Source organism: Saccostrea echinata, unplaced genomic scaffold (genome assembly GCF_033153115.1).
Source record: "Saccostrea echinata isolate AGI-Se365-2 ecotype Australia unplaced genomic scaffold, CSIRO_AGI_Sech_v1 ptg000043l, whole genome shotgun sequence".
In the NCBI taxonomy this organism is placed as follows: Eukaryota; Metazoa; Mollusca; class Bivalvia; order Ostreida; family Ostreidae; genus Saccostrea; species Saccostrea echinata.
The window spans coordinates 3,950,009-3,965,637 of record NW_026889792.1 but is presented as its reverse complement, the minus strand read 5'-3'; the positions used below and the strand labels follow the sequence as shown (position 1 = coordinate 3,965,637).

At 33.7% G+C, this 15,629-nt stretch overlaps 2 protein-coding genes across 2 annotated transcripts in view; one reads left to right on the top strand and one right to left on the bottom strand.

The window, feature by feature from the left end:
• LOC133201383 (CB1 cannabinoid receptor-interacting protein 1-like) overlaps positions 1-15,629 on the top strand; it is a 195,580-nt gene that overhangs the window by 103,988 nt on the left and 75,963 nt on the right. The gene's annotated exons all lie outside the window — the stretch shown is intronic.
• Positions 1-15,629, bottom strand: part of LOC133201380 (uncharacterized) — a 44,780-nt gene that overhangs the window by 6,820 nt on the left and 22,331 nt on the right. The window contains exons 11-12 of the mRNA XM_061337198.1: positions 5,188-5,403; positions 3,319-3,410 (exon numbers count right to left, since the gene is read on the bottom strand). Coding sequence (XP_061193182.1) covers positions 3,319-3,410; positions 5,188-5,403 — 308 coding nt within the window. The remainder of the gene's footprint in view (positions 1-3,318; positions 3,411-5,187; positions 5,404-15,629) is intronic.

Genomic DNA, 15,629 nt, shown 5'->3' with positions numbered 1-15,629 from the left:
TCATTCAACAATCAGTAAAGTAAACAGATAGCTAATTTACATGCAAATTTATGCTGACGTCAGAAAATCTAGTGGTCTCGACCTGTTAAATGCCAGTCACTTCAGTAATACATGTATATGCTGCATCAATTTTAAGAAATACTGACTCACAGATAAGTGACTGCTTTGATAAATTGTAGTTTATGGTATCAATCTCATGGCCTAATGTGATCATATTCATGCTTTTCTACAATTAAAGAGACCTTGAGTAAGAAGAATTGCACAATGTGGCAATGGGCACCGAAATCTGTTTTGGAAACATTTCACAATTGTCGCAGACAAAAAACCTCATACTTTCATATCTGATGACCTTGACTTCATTTAAATGACAGTCAGGGTCTCAGCATAGAAAATATTTTTCTTTTATTTCTATCTTTTTCAGGATATCATCAATGAGATTTGATTAAAATCTGTGAACAATGTTAGTGACCTTAACAGCCTTATATACAGAAGGTGGGGGAATAGTGATAGTTTTTCAAAATTTCTGGAAACAATGAAAATTGGTTTTTGTATTTTCACAAGCCCTAACCTTGACACCAATCTTTTACCCAGGGGAAATGAATTAACTTTGGTCAAAGGTATATGGAATCTAAATTTTATTTCCAAAACATACCAGTATTTCTAATTTGATAAAGACAAAAAAAAAAAGGCATGGACATCCATTCCTTTCATATTTGTAAAAATTTTATTTGACCAGTTCAATTGCCCTTTTTAGAGTGAGGATTTCACAAAGCTGATTTGTGGATTAATAGTCCACCCATACTCAATATTAAACCATGTTCAAGGCTGTTGTTATAAATTTGTTTACTAACAAACGGAGGGTAGAATGCCATTTCACCAAAGATTAAAATTAATGCTTAATAGTAAATTTAGAAATGCTTGTAATAATGTCTAAACTATATACAACATTCAGTTGTTAAGTAGACAAGTTTGTCCACAGAAGGAATTTTTGGCAGATTTTAAGTATGTAACAGGGCTTTTCCTCCAATCAGTACAATTTATTAAAGGTACACAATTGTAAATCCAGGCAAATCCATCCATTGAAACCTAAGTGTGTTTATTTCTAAGGAGACAATTATGTAACATGACGTCTGTCTACTGTAGCCATTCGATATGTTTTGCCTGTACAAACTATTTCTTATTATTGAGTTGATGATCCGTTTACCTATAAGGCAATAATGTTAGCAATGACGTAAATGAAAAAAAAAGAGATAAAAGTAGAAGAAATGAAGCATTGACTTCTAATAAAGGGAAGCAGATACAAAAAAAAAACATAGGTAATCAAAGATTACGAAGCTCACCTCGACGAAGGTTATCTATAAGTAAGGCAAATCTCACATCATATTTTTTCTAGTTAGTGTACATCCCAAGACCAATATCTATACAAGTTTGGTTTAAGAAGGACTTATAATTACTTGGAAATAGACCTGCTCAAAAAACTTTAACCTGGTCACTCATCTGGAAAATCTAGGTCAGATTCAGCATCCGAAGCAAGTGTGTAGTGTTCATCCCTAGATGCATCATCCATGCAAGTTTGGTCCAGGTAGGGCGTATAGTTACTTGGGAATGGACCTGCTCCAAAAACTTTAACCTGGTCACTCATCTGGAAAATCTAGGTCAGATCCAGCATCCGAAGCAAGTGTGGTAGTGTCCATCCCTATATGCATCATCCATGCAAGTTTGGTTCAGGTAGGGCTTATAGTTACTTGGGAATGGACCTGCTCCAAAAACTTTAACCTGGTCACTCATCTGGAAAATCTAGGTCAGATTCAGCATCCGAAGCAAGTGTGGTAGTGTTCATCCCTAGATGCATCATCCATGCAAGTTTGGTTCAGGTAGGGCCTATAGTTACTTGGGAATGGACCTGCTCCAAAAACTTTAACCTGGTCACTCATCTGGAAAATCTAGGTTAGATTCAGCATCTGAAGCAAGTGTGGTAGTGTCCATCCCTAGATGAATCATCCATGCAAGTTTGGTCCAGGTAGGGCTTATAGTTACTTGGGAATGGACCTGCTCCAAAAACTTTAACCTGGTCACTCATCTGGAAAAATCTAGGTCAGATCCAGCATCCGAAGCAAGTGTGGTAGTGTCCATCCCTAGATGCATCATCCATACAAGTTTGGTTCAGGTAGGGCCTATAGTTACTTGGGAATAGACCTGCTCCAAAAACTTTAACCTGGTCACTCATCTGGAAAATCTAGATTAGATTCAGCATCCAAAGCAAGTGTGGTAGTGTCCATCCCTAGATGCATCATCCATGCAAGTTTGGTCCAGGTAGGGCTTATAGTTACTTGGGAATGGACCTGCTCCAAAAACTTTAACCTGGTCACTCATCTGGAAAATCTAGGTCAGATCCAGCATCCGAAGCAAGTGTGTAGTGTTCATCCCTAGATGCATCATCCATGCAAGTTTGGTTCAGGTAGGGCATATAGTTACTTGGGAATGGACCTGCTCCAAAAACTTTAACCTGGTCACTCATCTGGAAAATCTAGGTCAGATCCAGCATCCGAAGCAAGTGTGGTAGTGTACATCCCTAGATGCATCATCCATGCAAGTTTGGTCCAGGTAGGGCTTATAGTTACTTGGGAATGGATCTGCTCCAAAAACTTTAACCTGGTCACTCATCTGGAAAATCTAGGTCAGATCCAGCATCCGAAGCAAGTGTGGTAGTGTCCATCCCTAGATGCATCATCCATACAAGTTTGGTTCAGGTGGGGCGTATAGTTCCTTGGGAATGGACCTGCTCCAAAAACTTTAACCTGGTCACTCATCTGGAAAATCTAGGTCAGATCCAGCATCCGAAGCAAGTGTGGCAGTGTCCATTCTAGATGCATCATCCATGCAAGTTTGGTCCAGGTAGGGCTTATAGTACCTTGGGAATGGGACTTGCTCCAAAAACTTTAACCGGGACGCCGACGCTAACGCCGACGCCAACGCCGGGGGTATAGCATAAGCTCATCTCGACTTCGTCGAGGTGAGCTAAAAAGAACATTAACATGCAAGATACTGAACTATGAGTACTCTTTTGGTAGCTAAAAATTTTTTTTTACAGTATCTACATGCAGAAAACAAAAGCAGTCATGCTGGACTTGCAAAAAAAAAAAAAAAAAAATCAATTCTATAAAGTTTTAACCAAATGTTTATCATAACATGCTTTTCATTTAGGGTAACATAATTTTATTATACAAAACATGCTACTGCTTTGCTGAGAGCTTACTGGTTAGTAAAAGGGGAGACAATTAGAGGCTACAAAAGTAAGGGGAGAGAACTGTTGATTACCTTGATGGTTTCTATGTAGGCTTGAGACATTCTCGTCCTTTCCACTTTCTCACTTATTGAAGTCTTACGGACATTGCCTTTAATGGGCGTGGCTAAAAGAGAGGAGAGATTGGGATATATAGAATCAAATTTCACCAGACTTCTATCCCTACATGACCATCAAGCCCAGACAATTAACTTCAGTACCAAGAACCTTTTGTAAGGGAATTACGGAGAATATAGAGAGATACTGCCATATGAATCAATGAAAGACAATTTTCTGCAATTACCTACATGTATATGTATACTAGGTACCAATATCCCTAGAGCACCTGCTACAAACACACTAAAAAATTTTCTCCAGCAATATCTTTTCAGCAAAATGTGCAGTATGCATTTTTATTTTTACATTGAAAGCAGTTGTAATTCCTCATTTCCTTGTTGCATAGACATTTTCTGGAAATAGCAGCAGATATCATTACTGCCTGTTTCCACGACTTCTGTCTACTTAAGTTCTTGAAGACTAATTTCCTCTGCTGCTATTTTTCCGCCCTTGACGGCCTAACCCATTGATCAGGAAAATGTATTAATTGTCTTGTGTTTCAATCTTGCAAAAAATGGTACATTTACTGAGGTATCATGTTGTGTAACAAATGTAGAACATTTATAAAAAAAAAAAAAGTTGATATCTTTGATGCAGAATTATTTTAAGTTAATCCTAACCTCTATCTGTTTGATGTGTAATTATTATTTGTTTAACTTTATCCTGACTTACTAAGCTCGTAATAAAGCCACACCCTTTAGATACCAATTCGATTTTCCCAATTAAAATTATTACCAATTAATTGTTTAGATTTTGCAGCCAGGTATAGATATATTAATTCTCTTGCAAATGCTGAAATAAGTACAAGTACCTATAGTTTTTAATTTTGATATTTTTTCTGATTGAAGAAAGAAATCCAATCCAAGAAAAGACGATTAAGGTAGCTATAGCCTTTTAAAGATTCATATCACTCTTACAAATGAAATAAAAATTTGTTGTTCGCAGTAAAGGTGAATGCCTTACCTACATTTTTATCAGGAAATATACACAAGATAATTCACCCTATCTTCTAAACTGAGATGGCCTGTCAAAAATGTTTAATTTGTCAGTTTGAGTCGAAATAAAACAATAACGGAGCAATGATCTCGAACAGAACACATTATCACTGACTTCTGCCTGAAAGAAGATCAAGGGGATAGTGGTACAAGGACAATTATATTACGTACAAGATCTTATTTTTCACTTTATCCCTATCTCTCAGAAATTCTCTGAAGTCAGAGGAGTGCAGCACTGATTGACATCCAAACAACAGTGCATAAAAACTTCTTTTGAAACATTCTGTACCATGAAACCGTTTCATGGGTGATAAATTTTTACGACTACATTGGGTTAATTTTAGCTTCTCCTATCCATCAAAACTGACAGTCCATCATATAAGTTTTAAAAAACATGAAACATTAGAAAAACCTAAAAGAAAATAATAAATAAAATTCCTTTGTTTGCTTTCTTTTTAGTACGAACCCCAAATTAGATCATTCATCTTTATTATGTGATCCCTAATGATTTATTTTAAAAAAAGCTGAAAATTAAGTACCAAATTCTTATCCTACTCTGTATTTTGCACCCTATTGATCCTACAAGTATGCAGATGATTGTATGCCTAATTAAAACATGTATATGATATCAAAAAACACAATACAATTAACATGTAGTTGGTTATAACAAGTTAAAAATTAAATATTTAAAAAAAAAACATGATTAAAACACAAAAATTTAACAGCAAGCCTGATTAATATGCTAGTAGAAGCCTGAGTCGTGGAGGACCCGTTATGAGGATATATACGTACGTTCTTGAAGTTCCTCCTCGGGAGAATCAATCTCCACCTGCCCTGCTTTGCCGTGCTCGTCAGCAACCTCGATCTCAAAGTTGTCCTTCTTCTCTTTGGCTGACGTCTTATCCATGGTGTCCATCATTTTGCTGGGTGGGTTCGTTTGGTCTGGGGGGTTTCCAGATTCCTGACCTGTGCTTAGTTTCATTGAGATCTGTACTTGTTTTCCTCCTTCTAAAAAAAAATACATAAAATTCAAAATGTGTGTAATCAGATTTGGTCAAAGCAATTTTATCACCTCATAAAGTCCCTTAGATTTGAATCTCTCATAAAATTTAGTTCTATACATCAGACAAGCCACCAATGTTCTTAAAATCTGCATATATTACCTTTTCTGTGTTACTATCTGCTAAACTAAACCATTCCAAAACTTTACATTCCTGATAAATCAAGTATATGAGCAGAAACTTTACCTAGTACACATTCACAAGCATATAATCCAATACAGGAAATTCTAAACGATAACATTTTTAGAGATACGTCATTTACAGTAAAACTTGTCTAATCAGGATGTTGTGTATTCCGAAATCTTGACTACAACAATGTTAATTTTTAGTCCTCTTCATTAAGTTTTATTAGTTTAACTGTCTCGAAATTTCGGAATCTTTGGAACCAGTGGTATTCAGATTAGACAAGTCTTACTGTATATCAGAAAACTTATAGAAAACCTATTACAGTTTAGATTTCATTTAAGGTGCTTTCATTTTCATAAAAAAAAATCCAGGGCTGTTCTTTCACAAGTTTTGAAATACTCCTGCATTCAAATTCAGCATTTACCGATATCTTGCTAAAGCTGAGAAAATATGCAGCTCACTTTCCACTTTTATAGCTCTTTGTCAACATTTTTTACAAAAACACAGACATTGAAAATGATTTGTTATCATGGTCATAACTATGTTAACCTGAAAAAAAAGACATAGTGACACAGACTATAAATCATATTCCAAACTTATCAGCGTAAAGTGTTCAGGGGTAAGCTATATGAGTTCTCAGCAAGGATTCGAATTCAGCAGCAAATTGCTGCATTTCTCTCTCCATTTCTTACACCGAGTGTCAATTACAACTCTACTGCTGTCAATTAGCGACTGACTAATCAGTGTAAAATAATAATGGCTGAAATATGTTCGGAAGGGTTTTGCCTATAATTGTCAGACAATGAATTATAAGCAAAACCTAAATCATACAACTCAGTCTCTCTTTCTCTTTTTCAGATAATAAATGAAAAATAGGTACAGCTGTTCTTAAAGTTTTAAATAGATTAGTTCAGTTAATTGAGATATGACTATATTTAGGTTTTACATTTAGCTAGAAGGCCAAAATGTCTCGACAAGCAATTTTACTAGTGCATAAAGTAGTACATGTACTTTAGAAAATCAATCAAAAAACACATTTGTAATTATACAAATCAATTACATTGTAATTACATGAATTGAAATCAATATTAATTTTCTCTCCTACGTTCACAGACAACCAAAGAGAAACTAGAACTGTCCTAATGGAGTAATCCCCCTATATTTACTGCAAAGCCTTGTGGCCTCAACCTTCTTGAAAAGGAATTTGTTGATGGTTCTAACCCCTCATCTCTGGTCATGAAAATCCAATATGTATAATAGTGTAATACCCCCTATTTTTATATTGCAAGTATAAAAGTATATAAGCTTCCATAATCCAAGCATTAAAAAAGTCATAGCCCAAGCAAGATTTAAAATTCTGAGCCATATGACCTTGACCTTATTCAAATGGCCTTGGCATACTTAAAATCTTAAAAGAGCTCCTGGTTATGGGCAAGCTGTGTGTTTCTTCTACATCTTAGAATTTTACATTCCAAAGCTCCTTTGTCTTGTTCTTGATGGTAAATGACTGGTTTAGCTAGGTCAATACACATATTTCTGGTCACAAGCAACTTTTGAACAAAGTATGAGCTTCAAATTTCTAAAGTGGTGTCCTAGACAAAAATGTTGTCAATGAAGTAATGTAAATGAAACCTAAAAACCTAAAACTCTTTTTGACAAATCAATCTGCAAATACAAGGTGCTGCATATATTTAAAGAAAAGATAACATTTCTACAAAGTTTGAGGAAAATATATTGAATACTTTCAGAGATAATTGTCAAACAAAAAATGTCTTAAGGGACAGACAAAAACTAGACTGACAGATGGACCAGTACCCCTCTTAATGCCAAACTTCATCTGTTTGAGGAGGGGAGGATGTTAGCTAGCAAAAAATATGATGTACACATTTTAGGCACTTTTAATCAATACAGTAAAACAAGACAATTTTGACTCATTTTAAATGTAATTCATTATATCCAATAAGTTCACAATAAATTTTAAAATCACAGGGAATGAAAATCACTTCACTGTAAGCATCAATTCATTATAAGGGTGTTTGCTATAAGCATGTTTTACTGTAGTTGGCTGTAGATTGATTCTGTACTAAGAGACAGTGAAGACAAAGACAAGAAATTAAAAACCCCATGTTCTTCAGGTCTTCTGCATACATCAAAGACCAGCATTCTGATTCTGAAGGTTTCACATTCACTTTTTTATTAATTAATTTCTGATCCGAGTTTCCTCAGCAGGTAACCGATAGGTCTGCACCAGAGTAAAGACCTTTTCCTAGGGCCTCAGGAAATTAAAGTTTCCTAGTCGATCTAGAAAGTCATTACACGGAGCAAATACACTTTCCGCAAGCTTATTTTATTTTTGCTTAATTAAATCTGGTAATAGGAATAAAATGTAAACATAGTAAATCTTTATATAGCCAACAAATTTCTGACCACATTTAATAAACTGCAATTAAACAGCACAACTATACATATAAACACACACATATACCCAAAAGGTCTGTATATACACTACAAAAGACACACTCATGAAAAATCCATATGAAGTCATTAAGAAAATAGCCCATAGCATTTTTCTCCTTTCAAGCTAAGACGAGTATCCCATTATTAAGAGAAAAAATGAAAAATCTTTACCAGAATCCTTCAGAAGGAAAAAAAAATCAATTAATGCTGGATCCTTCAAGATGCATGGAATTTAATCTCTTGTCCACATATATACTATTAATGAAGGCTATTCTTAGTGAGTCATGAAAGTAAATCTGCTTCTTCAAACTTCAATATTGACAAAGAAAGAGACTACATGATTAGCCATGTTTCCATTAGCCAAGAATATTTACCAAATTAACTCTACAAAATGAAGAAAATTGTCACTTACATGAAAGCGATGAAGCAAAAAATGACCCTACATTAAATTATAAATCTGAACCGCTCTGACGCAAATGCAACCAGGGTAATCCAAAGCTGGAGATTTAAACATGCTTGTAAACGAAATGAAAAAAATCACTCGTAAATGCATATTTATAGGGCCCTGTTTAACCTAGACACACACTTAAAAAAAATCTAAGACTTTTATTGCCTATAAAATGAATTATTAATTTTATTAAATGTAAAGGAAGCTATTGAATAGTTAATTGAATGATCGGCAATATCAACTCTTTAGACCACCATACTTTAATCAAGTCTCCGTAATTTTTAGCTATACTAGTCCAAAGAACATAATCTGTGTGGAATAGAAATGGTACTTTGTATGGACCTGAGAAATCACGGGTTTTCCCGACAGCAACATCAGTGTATTGGGAACTGATACTGTTAATTCGGACAGACGGGTTTCGGCTCATTCATCATTACTAGACATGTAATATTATTTCGGCAGGAAATTTTTCAATTAATTCTGCTAATCGATGACGGGGCTTGCTAAAAATGAACCAAAATCCATTATGAATATATTTGATAAGACAGCACAAAATTTTGCTGTATCAACTCAAATATTGACCCATAGATAGAGATCAACCTCTAAATTCTGTTTGAGTATTTTAAAATGATAAGTACATGTAATTTCATACTATCCTATGTGACTCCTACTTTATAGAAGTACAATAATATGCTAACATAAGAATTAAATTATTACCAAAATGTAACTGATCAACTAAAATTGTCACTTGATATAATTTTCTTATTACCATTGTGACTGAGGAAAAAAAACTAATTAAGGGAAAAAATTGGTAGATCTGAGATCCCTTAGAAAAAGGATTACACGGACCTTTTCATATCCTCTAGCAAAACAACCAAAATCAATGTCTTAGACCTTATAGCTTGTTGCACCTCATCATGACCCATGAGAAAACATCAGAGTGAAGGAGCATCTCTATCATCTATTGGATTCTTGGAGGTTATTTTCTTTATCAGTTACAAAAACCTGACAAAACTTCTCCTATTTTAGGCTTCCCACTTTGATTGCATGCTCTACGTTTGGAAATAAAGTGACTGATTCATTTAAAGCAGCAGATATAATCCATTCATGGCATCATTATTGATTTTGTTGCATCTAAATTTGGTAATGATGATAGTTAGAGTTGTTCTTTTTAGAAATAAAATAAGGAAATAAATAAAAACATGCCACATCAGCTAGAGTCTGAGAAAATATATGCATGCATGAAAAAAGTTTGATAATTGATACAAGAAATTCTATTAATAACTCTTATTTACTGTTGAAGATATCTCTCTCTGTCTCCCCCTCTCTCTGTCTTCCCCTCTCTCTGTCTTCCCCTCTCTCTCTCTCTTTACATTTCCTCCTTCAAAAATTATTTCTCAAGAATCCATCAATTTTTGTTACACTATGTTTTTGCTTCTTTCATCTCTCTCTCCCTATCTCTCTCTCTATCCAAATTACCCTTTCCTTTTATTCCCTATTAATATTCTAAATTTCAACTATCTCTCCCTTTCCAACAAAAAAAAAATTCTGCTAAATGCTATTAAAATACTAGAAGATGTTTTTTAATCTTTCTATTAAAATACAAAATGATAAAGACAAAATCTCTTTTATGCTACACATGCACATAAGACTTTACTCCTGCTACACCAAATTAACAGAATTATTTAATCAAAATCACCCCTTTGTTATTATTTCGGCATACCTGATACACTGCTTTGACTTCTGACATAAACAAATGGCCTGTCAAATCTTAATAATTTAATCCCACCAAAGGATGTGAACATTTATGTTACAAACCACGGAACATGTTTATAAGAAGCTGTAACATACAGAAACACTTCCTACACAATCAGTTCAGGAAACACCGCAGTACTGCAGGCCTTGACTTGTTTTATATGTACACTAACATCAACCCGTATTATAAAACCACAGAATTATAAGGTGTGTGTAATACAGAATGATGTAATCATGTATGATATATGATGTAATCACTTCAAAAGACAGTACTAAAACTTCAATGAAAGAACTGTATGGATTTTTAAATGTTAAAGTCAGAAATGTATATAAAACTCAGCTTAGATAATATATATCTTAAAGAACATTGAATGAGTATAATTAATAAATGAAGACTTGTAACTCACTGTTAAAGTTTTCCAATCCCAGCTAGTAAACATCATGTTCTATAATGGATCAATCAAGTTTTCCGATAACAAAGGATATTACCTAGGTTATCCAATACACTTATAGATTACAGCTAGATTATCAACTTATACATGTATAATACATGTCGTGAATCTGACCACATTAAGACCTCTATAACTAAATTTATAGAATCTGCGTAAAACCAGACAAATACACGTAACTGTTACAGTTAAATCTGCATAACTCAAGACAAAGTTCACTTGCACTCTTAACTAACAAATAAGTCAATTGTAACCTGTATATACCTGTGTGTTTGGTTTCATTGACACTTACTCAATAAATTTGGAACCTTTTGTCCACTTGTTGAATGTCCAGTAAGCAAACAAAAAATTTCACTGAACAACAAAGTCTTGTAAATCCTCAGTAGTAACTTAATTGTCTCCCATATCACTCAAATTAGCCACAATAATTTTTACATTCACATTATTTGGGGCTAATCTTAAGCTGGTATTTATTGATCCTGGGTATGTATTTGAAACACTATACAGTTTACTCACAGTGTCTACTAAATATATATAAATAAACGCCACGGATCATAAATAGCCAGCACCTGTGCCCTTTGATGTAAAACATACCGCAATTGTTCTTCACTTCCTGGCAAAATTATCAAATCGTTATCTTCTCTGATATACTACATGAGCTTGTGACGTCGTCTTTCCAGGTTTATCACGCTATCAGTTCCGAATATTTTTTCATTCCCCTACCTAGATATTTTCAATAAATGTCTACCACTGTTTTACTATCTGAATGTCAGCACAATATGAAATCTCTGGTAGTGCTTTAGCATTCAGGGCCGGAGTTATATTGCCTAGGATTACAGTAAATTGGCTCACAGAGAAAAAAAAGCCAGGATTTGCTTATCTAGTGGTAAAATCATATCTATAGGCTAGAAAAGACGTAGCTTCAAACTGACCCATGCTGAGCATTATCAATGCAGGACAGTTTTTCAAATCATGATCTCAAAATAGTGTTGTACAAAAACATAAAGAAGATAAGGAAATGATGCAATATGTTTCTGGAACCAAAGAAAACAATGAAAGCTGTACTGAAATGTCATACTACCAGCACTTTTGGATGGAAACCATTTATTATGCATAGACTGTCTACTTTTTTTTTGGAAGGTTTTTATTCATTTCTTTTTTATTCTAGCTAGCTTCAAATCTGCATAATAACAGAATTAAAATCAAGTATTTATATACACTAATTTTTTAAAGGATTTTAATCAATTTCATTTTGATTTATACTTATTGCAAATCCTGAAATAACAGAAAAGATAAAGTGCAGTCAAACCACATTATTTCAAACTTGATGGGACCAAAAAACCTTGGAGATATCCAAGAATTTGAGATATTGAGGGTATCCATTAAAACCCTTTAAGAATATGTGGATGGGACTTCAAACTCTCTTTGACATATCCTTTGCATTCGATATACTGGTGTTAGTTCAAATGTATATACACTTATCATTTTGCTTTAAACTAATTATACATAATCCCTGTAGAGTTTTGGCCAAAGTAACTTTTTTGATTTTTCTCCCCCCATTCACCCACATGCGCTTGGCAGGGCAGCTTATTAGAACCCCAATTTTGAAAATCAAAATACTGGTCTATCAAGGCAATTCTTATTTTATTCACACATTTTATACAAGCTACTAGAATTGTCTACAGGGTATTAATTGTACTACAGGGTAATAATTGTACCAATGTTGAAATTAATTTTCTGGGTTCTGACTTGATAGTGATATGATAATCTACCAACAAATGCTCTTCAATTTTACACATAATTAGCCAACAAAACAATTAAGTTGAATTTGAAATTTTTGGGGAGCAGAATTAACGTTAATATCTACGAATTTTAAAAGGTCTGCCTTTGTATTCCAGATGCTCCTTTAATCCAGATGATTTGCTTGGGAACAAAAGCATCCAGATTAAAGAAGCTCAACTTTAATTTGTCAACAGGGGATGCTCACTCCTCCATGGCACTTGATCCCACCTCTGATGTTTCAGAGGTCCGTGTTTGCTCTGCTCCAAAATTTGTATTGTTTAATGGACTTTTGAGCTTGAATACTGTTCGTTATCTCCATATACTTCATTGATGTGTACCAAGAAAGCTTTCTTTCATTTTTGTTCCGTTTCAAGCCTGGGGGAACAGGTTTTAAACTTGCCACCCAATGTGCAATACAGTCAAAAAAATTTCCTGGCCTTAAAAAAATATTATACAAAGATAGTTTTAAAAGAAAATGCCAAAAGGATTATAATAATAACCCTGTATTCATCATTTTTTCCACAGAAATCATGGTATTTAATACACCAAAGACATCTGACAAGCAATAATTACGATCATTTCTTTAAAGGTATGTATTAGAAATGAATATAGTATTAACTCACCATAACATCTAGCGATGTGTCATCTTTCAATAAAAAGACATAATCCAAGAAAACGTCAATAAGTCTTTACATCTTTTTGCCAGCTTTGTGCGGCTATGATGCTGACGACATGCTATAGACTAATACTATTCCTTGGGAGACGGCTCTATAGCACGCACTCAGTGATTCCTTTCAGGAAAAGCTTATTCTTTGGTGCACATGATATAGGCTGAACACTTAATTTAGCAAACTCTCAGAAACAAACTTTAGAAGCTGTGAAAGTTTTCACAGCAGATAAAAAACAATAAAAAGAGACAATTATCTAACAATTTACATTAAAAATCACTTTGCCACATGCTCAAGATTGCATCTGGCATACACATATACCACTGAAGTTAGGGATAGTTAAATTGTTATAGGTTTCAAGCCGCGAGTTGTTAGACAAGGAAAGGGCCTTGATGAGTTTCAAAAAATGAACAACAATTTTTATACATCTGTCTCCATTTCTAGACAAAAGCTACATCATATTATGGTTTTTGAGTGAATTCATGACTGCTGTGTATTTTTTGGGACCGCAGGCACTGCTGAGCCAAATTTTATCCAACAATTTGTCTGAAACCTTTTTTCAGTACATATTTAATAAGCGTAACGCAGCTGGAACAAACAATTTTAAGGTGCGTAAACAATCCAGTTAATGAAATCTTAATAATACGGCTCTGTAGCAATTTTCTAAAACTTAAAAATGCAATTTATCTATACTTCCTGAAGGAGGGCTTCTGTTAATAACACAGTACACGTTAACAGCATCAATATCAGTGCCGATTCAAAATTATCAGGGAACATAACTTGGCCTGGGACATCGATTGGTTAATGAATGGTGGTGAATGATCCCAGACCTTCGATGTAAAGCATTGGATTTCCTCTGTCTATAAATACATCTAAAGGATTCTACTCCTCCAATGGAATACCCATTTATCACCCCACTGTCAATGATAAACTCATGGAAAGCAGGAATTTGGTTAATTAATCTATTATTTAACAACGACTGTCATGGTGCTTTAATTTTAAAAGTGTAGTTAGACTACTCTGTGGTAGATACAGCAGCAATGATTTGTTTAAAAAAAAAAACAAAGCAAGATAGGGGGAAAACAGTTACATAGAGAGAAACTGAAGTGGCTTTAAACTTTTTGACACTAACAATTTATCTGCACAAATTCTACATACATTATACAGTAGATATAATTAATACATTCTATTGATAAAAAGATTATAAGCTGCATAAATTTATATTAAAGAAAAAAAAACAACACCTGATTCTAATTCTCCTAATGATCCTCTATATTATCTGATAATCCCTATAATTACTTTAGAAAATGCATGTGGTGGTGGGGGGGGGGGGGGGGCAGAACTAGAACTTTATATTCCAAGTCTGATTTAGCACTTACATCCTGGCAGTTGTACGAATTATTAAGAAAGAATTGTTGAATCAAAATTATAACACAGTCATTGCAAAGCTGGTCAGGAGAAGAGTATTTTCTTGGAGAGAATGTACTTCATTACTCTAGGTAATATATTCATTTTCTTTATGCTGAAAGTAACAGTATGTAGAAGAAATGGGTATAAATAAGACTGCATGAGTAAAACTGAATTTACACAAACTCATATTTCTCTACAAGAGAGGATATAATCTACAGAAGGTGAGAAGATGACAGCTAATTAGAGATAGAAACCAGCAGGGGGGCAGATGTACCTACTTGAACCAATGTTTCCTTTTATTGTGGCACCTGTGAAAAATATATTAGTTAAATATAACTTGCATTTCAGATTTACTTTATTCCAATAGATATCACATAAAATTTATCAAAATTCGCATAAAATTTATCAAAAATTCTAGGTCACTTTAACCTATCATACTGTTTTGCTTAATTGTTATAAAAATTCAAATCTTTAACATCTCCAGTGCACTTTATATATGAAAGTTACGAAACGTTTGGGTAATTATTGTAATAAAACTATGTTCTACAATGAAGATTCAGAGATATAGTTTTATGAAACTGAAAATAAACCATTTACCATACTCAATTTCCCTAGGGAAATAACTTTTTAAAACATTCTGGTGCAATATGCCTTTATGTTAAGATTTTTATTTCATTACACTGAAAATCTGCACAATCAATACCATTCATTATTAAAAAAGAAATCCCCACAATTATGATTATTTTTTGCATAATTTTACATAGAATATACCCTAACATGCAATGTTCCTCTTAAAGGGGAGATAAATCTTATCTCAATTAATTTCCTTGATTCAATTAAAAAAAAAGATGAACCTGTTTGAGAAATTTTTTTTTTCTTGCCTTTTTATTTATTTCTTTTAAAGTTTTATGCAAATTCTAAAGAATTAATCTGTTAATGTCATAATTTTTACTAGAATAATAAACTTATTTTAAACTAAGACAATAATTCAGTGCTTTAGTGTGCAGAAACATAATGCACTTTAAAGAAAAACAACGGGGTTTTATACGATGCTTCAATATATCTGTACATCACACCA